The 12,744-nt window shown below is 42.4% G+C and overlaps 1 protein-coding gene across 1 annotated transcript; it reads left to right on the top strand.

The window, feature by feature from the left end:
- Nucleotides 1–11,071: 11,071 nt before the first annotated feature.
- LOC137278855 (ankyrin repeat domain-containing protein 50-like) lies at nt 11,072–12,382 on the top strand. Its single transcript, XM_067811362.1, has one exon. It carries the CDS (start codon nt 11,072–11,074, stop codon nt 12,380–12,382), a length of 1,311 nt encoding a protein of 436 aa, XP_067667463.1.
- Nucleotides 12,383–12,744: the final 362 nt, after the last annotated feature.

Below are 12,744 nucleotides of genomic sequence, written 5' to 3'. Positions count from 1 at the left end.
AATGTTTCACAGCTGAATGAAACTGATATTTATTATTCATATCGAAGGCATAATGAAATAGAAAGTCAATCACAGTGCTGTGATATCATTTGTCGACACTGGTTTGAACGTATTGAAAATAATCATATCATCTAGAGTGAATACTTTAGGAGTCAAACTTTTATTATTTGCCAAACCATCTATTCGTATCTGTAGTGTCCAACCCGCGTGGGAGCACGCACACACACACACACACACACACACACACACACACACACACACACACACACACACACACACACACACACACACACACACACGCACACACACACACATGCACGCGCGCGCATACACACACATGTACGCACGCACATAAAAACAACAATACACACGCACATATATACATGATCAGTGACTGCACATACACATACGTAGGTATGACTCATAATGTCGATTTCTCACTGATTTTCAGTGCAAATATAACCGTTTTACGGATAATCGAACATAAGTACGTGCGTACGTGCATACATTCATCGGCCCATGCATATTACATGAATACATGAACAGGAATGTTTGTTTCCCTGAAACGGCTAGTAGTTTTATGTTAATAAGTATTACACTTCTACATAAAATATTATAAAGCTATTTGGAAGAGTGAATGATTGAGTATGGTTTATGCCGCTTTTCGCAATGTCCAAGCACTATCAAGGCATTCATGATCAGCTGGAATGCTTTAACCACAGTCTAGACCATCAGCCTACCTTGACAGAAACGAAAAGTTGAGGTCGTAGAGAAATACTGACAAATGTATTCTCAGAAGGTTTAGGAGATGAATATCAATCAGGCAGTCAGTTACACAATGAATAAAAGATGCTGAATAAATTCTCACAATGAATGAAGATTGTTGAAACCGACGTTTACAAAGAAGATTATGTTACAATCATCCCTGCTATTTGAGGTAGACAGTGTCACCTACATTCCACAGGGACGAGCTACTCTTAAAGCCTTTTCATTTACCAATGAACTATTGCAGTCATCATAGCCAATGCATGCTCGATGTTAGACACAAAGCTGCAATGTGAATTGTTTTACAATATTCAGGTGGGTAACGGTAAATTTGTTACTCTTATGAGAAATTGATTCACTTTTGATACCACCCCTCTGACGCTCGAATGTCTCTTAATAGGTTCAATTTACTACACAGCGTGACATTTCTATGTCAGATAGATGCCAGCAAACAATCATCCTACTGTCTATGTCTTTAACCCTTTAAAGGTCAGGATACACACACACACACACACACACACACACACACACACACACACACACACACACACACACACACACACACACACACACACACACACACACACACACACACACACACACACACACACGTCTTCGTCGTAAGTCTGTGTTACTGTATTGGAGGTACGGCAGTTGTTACGCAACGGTCGCTTTGGGAAACGAGGGCCAGGATTGTGTGCGTGCCCCTTCAACATAGGTGGAGTTTTGACTGTATATTATTTGTAAACGAGGAAACAGATCAAAACGTTACGGATATATATTATTTATCCCGCTTTGTCACTTTGTTTCAATGCGACTCTGCTTGATAACATTGTGTGTTGTGTTTATCACACTCCATCCCAATACAGATATAACACCGATATTATGTACTGGGTAGGAGGCCCTTGAAGATCCGGATTAGAACTGATCTTTAGTAAACCATTCTGGTTGCAAGAGGCGACGGTTTTGATTGATTGACTGAGTTTTGTTTTACACCGCACTGAGCTATATGGCAGCGGTCTTAAATTATTTGGCCAGACAATGCACTGATCAACAACGTGAGCATTGATCAATTGAGATACGATGTCATGTGGTCAACAAGTCAGTACGCCTAACCACTCGATCCAGTTAGTCGCCTCTTACGGCAGCATGGATTACTGAAGATCAATTCTAACCTGGATTTTCACGGGTTAGGCGACTAACGGGATCGAGTGGTCAGGTTTGCGAACTTGGTTGATACATGTCATCTTATCCCAATACAACACAATACAATGCAATGCAATGCAATGCAATGCAATGCAATACAATACAATACAATACAATACAATACAATACAATACAATACATTACAATACAATACAATATAATACAATACAATACTTCTGACCACTTACTGAAAGGCATAAAAAAGGTTCGTGTTTGTTACCTTGTTTCTGGTGCTCGGCACTGAAGGGATGATAAAAGCAGAGATCTACTTAGAGTGTTCTACAGTACTTAGTCGTCCGCGTGGAATATGTTTATTGTTGAGTTAATACACAAAGACACAAACAGATGTATAAATACGAGGTGATACAAGCAGCGATTCACAATTATGCAAAACTAAGTGAAGGAATCTTAAACATTGACCGTAAACCTCTTTTCACATACCTGTATCTGCAGTGAAGCGTATCAAAGCTACATCGACAGAGATGACATATTATCAGACACAACGGGGGCGAATTCCTGTATACAGCGTTAGATTACACTTTGTGGAGATGTTATCAGTGAACACAGACTAACCATCCATTATTCAACACGGGCAAATATTATACGTCTTCTCATACCGCCACTTACCTCACAAACATAACACGTTACTTCATATAATCGCTCACCTAAACTACAATGCATCTCCCCATAGCACCCATCACCTCATAACTACAATACATCCTCAAAATAACAATGTTCACCTCACAACTACAATGCATCTCCCCATAGCACCGCTCACCTCATAACTACAATACGTCTCCCCATACCACCACTCACCTCACAACTACAATACGTCAGCCCATACCACCACGCACCTGACAACTAAAATACGTCTCCCCATACCACTTCTCACCTCAACTACAATACGTATCCCCATACCACTCCTCACCTCAACTACAATACGTATCCCCATACCACCCCTCACATCAACTACAATACGTATCCCCATACCACCACGCACCTCAAATACAATACGTATCCCCATACCACCACGCACCTCACAACTACAATACATCTCCCAATACCACCTCACACCCCCATACCACCACGCACCCTCACCTCAACTACAATACATCTCCCCATACCACCCCTCACCTCAACTACAATACGTATCCCCATACCACCCCTCACCTCAACTACAATACGTATCCCCATACCACCACGCACCTCACAACAACAAAACATCTCCCCATACCACCTCACACCTCAACTACAATACGCATCCCCATACCACCCCTCACCCCACAACTACAATACATCTCCCCATACCACCCCTCACCTCACAAGTATAATACGTATCCCCATACCACCCATCACCTCACAACTACAATACATCTCCCCATACCACCTCTCACCTCACAAGTACAATACATCTGCCCATACCACCCCTCACCTCACAACAACAATACATCTCCCCATACCACCTCACACCTCAACTACAATACGTATCACCAAACCACCTCTCACCTCACAACTACAATACATCTCCCCATACCACCACGCACCTCACAACTACAATACGTCTCCCCATACCACCTTTCACCTCAACTACAATACGTATCCCCATACCACCCCTCACCTCACAACTGCAATACATCTCCATATACCACCTCTCACCTCACAAGTATAATACGTATCCCCATACCATCCCTCACCTCACAACAACAATACATCTCCCCATACCACCTCACACCTCAACTACAATACGTATCCCCATACCATCCCTCACCTCACAACTACAATACATCTCCCCATACCACCATGCACCTCACAACTACAATACATCTCCCCATACCACCTCACACCTCAACTACAATACGTATCCCCATACCACCCCTCACCTCACAACTACAATACATCTCCCCATACCACCATGCACCTCACAACTACAATACATCTCCCCATACCACCTCACACCTCAACTACAATACGTATCCCCATACCACCCCTCACCTCACAACTACAATACATCTCCCCATACCACCATGCACCTCACAACTACAATACATCTCCCCATACCACCTCACACCTCAACTACAATACGTATCCCCATACCACCCCTCACCTCACAGCTACAATACATCACCCCATACCACCTCACACCTCACAACTACAATACATCTCCCTATACCACCTCACACCTCAACTACAATACGTATCCCCATACCACCCCTCACCTCACAACTACAATACATCTCCCCATACCACCATGCACCTCACAACTACAATACATCTCCCCATACCACCTCACACCTCAACTACAATACGTATCCCCATACCACCCCTCACCTCACAGCTACAATACATCACCCCATACCACCTCACACCTCACAAGTATAATCCATATCCCCATACAACACCTCACCTCACAATTACAATACATCTCCCCATACCACCTCTCACCTAACAAGTACAATACGTATCCCCATACCACCCCTCACCTCACAAAAACAATACATCTCCCCACACAACCTCACACCTCAACTACAATACATATCCCCATACCACCCCTCCCCTCACGAAAAAAATACATCTCCCCATACCACCTCACACCTCAACTACAATACATATCCCCATACCACCCCTAACCTCACAACTACAATACATCTATCCATACCACCACGCACCTCACAACTACAATACATCTCCCCACACCACCTCACACCTCAACTACAATACGTATCCCCATACCACCCCTCACCTCACAACTACAATACATCTCCTCACACCACCGCTCACCTCACAACTACAATACATCTCTCCATACCACCTCTCACATCACAAGTACAATACGTATTCCCATACCACCCCTCACCTCACAACTACAATACATCTCCCCATACCACCTCTCACCTCACAAGTACAATACGTATCCCCATACCACCCCTCACCTCACAACTACAATACATCTCCCCATACCACCTCTCACCTCACAAGTATAATACGTATCCCCATACCACCTCTCACCTCACAACTACAATACATCTCCCCATACCACCTCTCACCTCACAAGTATAATACGTATCCCCATACCACCCCTCACCTCACAACTACAATACGTCTCCCCATACCACCTCTCACCTCACAAGTATAATACGTATCCCCATACCACCCCTCACCTCACAACTACAATACATCTCCCCACACCACCCCTCACCTCAACTACAATACGTATCCCCATACCACCCCTCACCTCACAACTACAGTACATCTCTCCATACCACCTCTCACCTCACAAGTATAATACGTATCCCCATACCACCTCTCACCTCACGACTACAATACATCTCCCCATACCACCCCTCACCTCAACTACAATACGTATCCCCATACCACCCTTCACCTCACAGCTACAATACGTCTCCCCATACCACCGTTACACGCACAACTGCAATACATCTCTCCATACCACCCCTCACCTCACAAATATATAATTTCTCCTCCTTGTTTTGGTTTAATTAGTGAGAGAAACGGATTCTGATTCCACTTTAGAACAGAACACGGACAGGTGTATGATACTCAATACAGTGGGAGCTGTCTAAACCGGCACGCTTTCGGACTGAAGAACTCATCCGCTTTAAACAATGTGCCGGACTGTAAGAGCTGATGATAATTGTACAAGCCACGAACGGGACGGAGATTGTATGCCAGTGTTGGCAACTTGTCGGATTGGATAGATGCCGGTTTTCACAGCTTTCACTGTCATATATGCTTAAAATGAATGACAGTACAGATCCAAAACAATACGGTCGAGCTGTAAATCTAAAATATTAAGTGACAAATCTAGAATACTATCTCACCAAATTCTTGACATTCCCAGTATAAACAGATGCACTGATTGAAGGTTGTTGACAACTGTTGAAAGATCAAAGTAGACGAGGCCATATGAACGGTAGGTCTTGAGACGCTGATGTTGGCACACAGATGGGCGTATAGCCAAACACGTAGTAGCAGTAGTCCCCAGTACATTTCAACAGCCATCCCTTTAATTACATACCTATGATACAGTTCTGGAGAGGTCAAGCAGTACCTACGTCTCACTACACAGCAAAAATAGCTATGATCAGTTAGATGACACTGCGACATTACAGAAATCAGTGGAATGAATTCCACAGTCTTCTGTCGGAAGCAACAACAAAGAGGTAGCTCTAACCCCTCAGCTTACTCTCACAGCTAGTGAAATTACATAGTTCAATATGTGAGTTCAAATCCACTCAGTGCATTATAAGTCATAATATCTAAATCTGAATTAATGTTACATTTTAATAACAAAAACATATCCTCATAACATCATTCCGACCTTAATTTGGCCGATATTACACGTCTCATTATTCGTTTATTCAATAGGTAGATACACTCAATACCGCCAATGAGATGACAGATCTCATTTGCTCACTGGATAGCTCAATGTCGTTTCAGACAGGGCATAGTGAAGATGTAGTTGTGTGCATAAAACTACAGCATTATAACAATTATCATTATAATATTTCTGGTATAATCAAGAAAGTTTTTCGTTTTCACCTTTAATCGTAATATTGTTTCATATCGTTTCATATTTATGATCAGCGAAAATGTTCTATCGCCTGATTCTAGAAATTAAGCAGTAACGATTAACCAGGTTTCAACATGTTATGCATGGCACAATTAAAATACCCACTCTTTGAAAATATGGACCTCCGATTTGATATTTGAGAATGCATGGTAGTTATCTATGCTGCCCGGAAAAAAGTAACTGTATCGATCATCTACGTGTAACGTCACGTCAACAAAACAACCATATTCGGTTGGTGGGTAGAGAGAATCAATACCAAACTTTTACGGGAACAGCTCGGGAAGTTCTCGGTTTGATATCAGTTAGCACCAAAACGGTAGACGGCACCACAGACTTTAGTGTACACATCATCTGTATTACAGAAAAGAGGCGTTGGGCTGTTTACTGTGTGCCGATTGGTTCAGATGTCATCTTGGCTTAGATGTCATCTTGTGCAGGTTTCTACAGAAGTTATGGAGAATGTTTCAACAAACGTGTGCGTCATTCAATGTTTGTGATGGCATACGGTGGCATCACTCCGACTCAAGTCAAATGTAAATTTGGATGCCGTGCAGTACCACGATGACATCGACGAGGTGATGTTCAACCTTCTCTGCAAATTCATGTAACTGTATGTTGGAATAGGATAATGCCCACCCTCATGTTGTATGTATTGCAACAGAACTGTTGGAAACAGCACAACACTGCTGTATTGCCATCTTCGACTGTTTCTCCTGACCGCGATAGAAGACGTCAGATGGAAGGACGCGATCGACAGTACTATTCCCTGTTGTTCTAGTCGCCGGTTCATCTGCGCCTGTCCTGATTCTACGCACACAGATAAACAGATAAAGAGATGAAGAGATCTTCCCTTCACTCTGAAACATGGGGATGGGGTGGGGGTGGGTTGTGGGTTGTGCGGGTGTTGTGGCTGGGGAGGTTCGATTAGCTCCGGTAAGCTAAAACTGGTGGATCCACTCCTCAAGTCAGTCAAGTAGGTCGTTGTGTCTGGGGTGCTGATGTTGGACCAGGACTAATGGTAATGTATAGCATGCCTGTGTGAGTAATGACGTTTCGCTTTGACCATCAATAAAATATAATGTAGTAAGTTTGTTAGGCTGTATAAAACATCAGTGTTTCTCGGGCACATCCAAGGTGACTGGGGCGGTGGGACATTTTTTTTTCAAAATGTTTGGTAGAAAAAAATGACGAGGGAGGTACACGTTTTTATTTTGTTCTCTCGGAAAGTTTGGAGGGTGTTAATGAGATGTAGATTCACTCGTTCTTGCAGACACTCATTGTTATAGAAAACAAATGGATGATCGTGACGCTGCAAAGTCAGCGTTATTTTTTTAATGGCAATAAAAATCGTTACGCACACAAATAAATGTGACGCGCCGATGCCCGGGAAACATTTGATTTTTTTTACTTCCCCTTATTATAACCAGTGGAATCCGGTATCCTGCAAATCCCGGTGCCATGTTGCCGGTTTGCGGCTGTGAGTGTTTTGCATGGGTTTGTGAGCGATCGTAAACACTGATGTATTGTATTCCATCAATGACCAAATGGTCTCTATGAACCCATTCCCTTTAAAAACATGTATGTATGACTTCAACACGCAATATACAACAGCCAACCAGCAACAGTCCGACTTCCGGGTTAACATGAAATCAATTGCTGGTGCAAAGATTCAGCCCTCAGCTATGCAATAAACCTTGAATCCCAAATTTGTCAAAAATTACGACTTAGGTTCGCCATTGCCATACCTGTTGTATATGGACTGTGCGGAATCCGGGTCAAAATAGATCTCCAGCTATGTGTTTAGTATAAGGATGCGGAGGCTCATTTTGGGTGGCACTACGAGGGAGTGAGTGAGTTGGGGTTTTCGCCGTATTTAGCAAAGTTCCGGCAATATCACGGCGGGGGATGCCAGAAATGGGTTTCACATATTGTAACCATATGCATGTGTGGAATCGCACCTTGGCCTTTGGCATGACTAACAAACGCTGTACCCAATACCCCTCCGTCCCTTTGGGAAACCGAAGACCTGCTCGAGGATGCTTTTGATCCATATTCAGCATACAGACCAACGTCATGAATCTGGAATGTTGTTAAAGCAATCAAATGAATTTGGGTAATCTCGATATTACTCTTTTATGTCCGCTTCCATCACCGGTGTCTCCAGGAGATATCCATTTGTTAAAAGGTGCAAAGGTCTGCGGAAAAAATAACCCCCCAAAAACCAAACAAATATAAAAAAGAGCAGATATGGTATAAACGACACACGTGCACAAATTGCACATGTTTTTTTCGTGTTTTTTTTTTTTTTTTTTTTTTTTTTTTTTTGTGGTGTGAAAAGAAAACAGATCATGCTTGCATATCGTTTATTGAAGAAGTGGAACACTCATACAGGCATGAGCTTCTTCATGCGGGTCACGTGTCTGGTCACCAATCCAATACTGTGCCATCAGTGAAAGGGAGCTAATCAACACCACAGAGGACTGCATAATACGTATACGTTCCACTTTCCAGAATGCACCTTGCTCTATATTGTACAGAGTAACATGAGAGTATGTTACAAGGCATCTCCATTACAACTGTTACATAAGTCATCTTTGGTTGTCTGATCAGCGGTCTTGTATTTGTCTTCAACTGTCTCTAGTCGGCAGTTGTGTTTCCAGGGATCCTCTGTGAACATCGATCATGAAGTCTGTGTGCTCGGGGTTCTTCCGGGAACTGCTTCTGTTCTCGGCAATTGTATTATCAGGTGTTGCATTGCCTATGTCGAGCATGACGGAATGCATAGAACAAAAGGCACAGAGGGAGAGTTTTGTTGTTATCAGGAACATTGGCATCAAGATGTGTCAAGTGAGATGTATTAAAACTGGTGGTTGTTTAAGATTCGATTTCGATATTGAGACTTTAATTTGTCGTTTAAAAGTCAGTGATTCGAAAGGAATGGTGAAGATGGAAGGATTCAAAGCTCGCTTGGAGACACATTCAATTGTAAGTTGGTGGGATCTGTTAACATGTAATCGTATCAAAATGTTTGAAATCCATTTCTAATTAGGAATTTTCTTAAAGCATATCATTTATGGAATTATGATCTGTGAGCCTTGCAACTTATATGTGAACGTACGTCAAGTACGTCAAGTACGTCAAGTACCTGAAATATGCGTACGTTAGACGAAAATGAATGTTGTAAGTTCTGATTTGAAAGCAAGGTCATATGTAATGCTTCCGACAAATTGCAACCACTACCTATATGGGCGTACATAAAGCTGTTCCAATACACAGATCAAGATAGTAGATATTTACGTCTGTTTGGGGGATATTTCGTTTATATCACCAAGTGAGAAAACAAGAAATGGGTTTCATGCGTTGTCCCCACGTGGATTCGAAAGTCATATTTACTGTCGTCAGAATATATGAAAGCAAGACATGTTTACATGCTGAATGTTCTGTAAAGAGCTCACAAAGAATTCACAGGAGGGTACATCCATGGACGAGCACAGTCATTCATGATTCTTTCACATCTGTCCGAAGGTAATCCCCATTTCCTGCAGTACCACGTCATGCAGTCTCGGTGCTAGATGTTTGGGGAGCCGATATGGAAAGCCTGTCTGTGTGAAAGGTAACTGGCTCCCGAATACCTTCCGACTGGTTATGCTCGTATATTTTAGAGTGGGAATCTTACCATGTTACAGACTCAGTGGATATTGTATATCATTGGCATGTAATGGGATTGGGACATAGAGGGGGATTGTTATCACGAACAATGGCATCTAACTGTGCCAAGTGAGATGTATTGAAACTAGTGACTGTTTCAAACTAAAGTTTGATATTTTAACTTGTCGTGTAAGATTTATTTTCATGGGAACACACGGTTTGGTTCAGAATATGGTCTCACAATAAATATTCCCGATCCACGAATAGAGTGAGTGGGTGAGTTAAAATTCAGTCACGTCGGCAATATTTCAGCCATATTGTTCCTAAAACAAGTTATAAAGTAACGATAAATACATATAAATTATAAATACCTGTTGACGGAAAGTAAAACCATCTTGAATATCACAGTGTTAGGAATCAAAGCTAGTATCTCTATCAAAAATTGGATTTCAAATTCGGACCAGACTGCCTACAAACTGGTTGTAGCCAACTGAAGGTAGATCACCATACTCGTTATCATGGGGAGTTACAGTACCTTTGCTACCTGCATGGACCCTAAATGGATTTACTACACCTCCCATTCTATAATTCAATAATTTCTATCAAAAGTGGATGTTTTCAAGAGAGATGATTTTTAGTCTGAGAAAGAGAATCCAAACAACATAGCTTACCACAGATTACATAAGCAAAATGACGCTTTAAACAAAGCTATACCTTCCCTTATTTCATGGAAATACAGGTGGAAGGACGTTTTATCCTTCGAGATCCCAACAACAGAAAAGCGATAAGAAGAGCAGATACCCAGACAACTTACTTCATAAAGCCTGCAGAGACGGTGACGTAAGTCAGGTGCAAACAATCATGTCTAAGGGTCAGGTCGACATTGACAGCAGAGAGGGAGAGTACGGGAGGACGCCAGTGATGTTGGCAGCACGAGGGGGACATAGAATTTTGTTTGAGTTTCTAATAGAAAAAGGATGCAATATGTCCCTTCTTGATAATAAGGATAACAACATTCTTTACATGGCTTGCTATGGAGGACAAATTGCGATCGTGAAGCGTGTTCTCTCCCTTGACATTGTGGACATCAACAGTAGAGGACATTATGGTAGGACGTGTGTGATGGTAGCAGCATACCGGGGTAAAATGGATCTACTGAAATACCTTGTCAAACAGGGAGGCGACATGTCCCTATTAGATAAAACCTGTGACAGCATTCTTCATATAGCCTGCAGAGGAGGACATGTGGAGATGGTGAAGTATATCATTTCACAGGACATTGTGGATATAAACAGCAAAGGACGTGATGGTAGAACAGTCGGGATGGTCGCAGCACAGTTTGGATACAGAAACATATTTGACTTATGTGCATGTGCAGGTTGTAATTTGTTGGCGGCTGATGCTGTAGGCAACAACATTCTTCATGTGGCCATTCTTGGAGGACAACGGGGGATGGTGAAGCATGTACTCGCCGAGAGACTTGTGAATATCAATAGCAGAGGAATGAATGCGAAGACACCGATCATGGTAGCAGCAATTGAGGGACAAAGAGAAGTGTTTGACTTAGTAATGAGTAAAGGAGGTGATGCTTCTCTTGTGGACAAGAATGGTGACAGCATCTTACATTGGGTATGTCGTGGAGGACAGGTTGAGATGGTGAAGTATGTCATCTCACTGAACTTTACTGATATCAACAGCAGAGGACAATTCGGAAAGACACCAATGATGGTGGCAGCAGCTCAGGGACATAGACGGGTATTTGATTTGATTATGAGCAAAGGAGGTGATGCTTCACTTGTGGACAAGAATGATGACAACATCCTACATTGGGTGTGTCGGGGAGGACACGTAGAGATGGTAAGGTATATCATCTCAATAAACGTTGTCGATATCAACAGCAGAGGGTATTACAGAAGGACACCAATGATGGTGGCAGCCGCTAAGGGACATAGACAGGTATTGGACTTGGTAATGAGTAAAGGAGGTGATGCTTCACTTGTGGACGCATATGGCGACAACATCCTACATCTCGCAAGTTGGCAGGGGCAAGCAATGATGATGAAGCATATTCTTTCTAAAACTATTGTTGATGTTAAAGCTAAAGACAAATATGGAAATACCGCAGCAATGATAGCAAAGAAAACACACATCCAGATGTCCTTATATCGTTAGGGTAATGGGAGTATTAACTGCCCTATATTATTTCAACATGGTGCAAAAGTGATGGTAAATAAATGATAAGTGTCTCATTTGTAGAAAATGGATTCCAGTAAATGCTGTTGAAATGCATGTGCAAACAAAAAACATACACTAGTCGCCTATGCTGCACTTTCCCGTTCAGTGAAACTAGGCAGGGTAAAAAAGCAAGTACCTTATCCCCATAGTTTACCCCGACAGTGGCGTAACACAGGGAACCCAGTTTGCAGAGATGAATTCCTATTGACAGTAAACAGCACCAGTTGCCCTAATTGGCACATCCAGCTGCATTTTGGAGACCAGGCCATCAACACACCCAGAACCAGCACAGAATATTC

The sequence above is a fragment of the Haliotis asinina genome, chromosome 3 (assembly GCF_037392515.1).
Source record: "Haliotis asinina isolate JCU_RB_2024 chromosome 3, JCU_Hal_asi_v2, whole genome shotgun sequence".
NCBI lineage: Eukaryota > Metazoa > Mollusca > Gastropoda > Lepetellida > Haliotidae > Haliotis > Haliotis asinina.
This window is presented reverse-complemented; position numbering and strand designations above follow the sequence as displayed.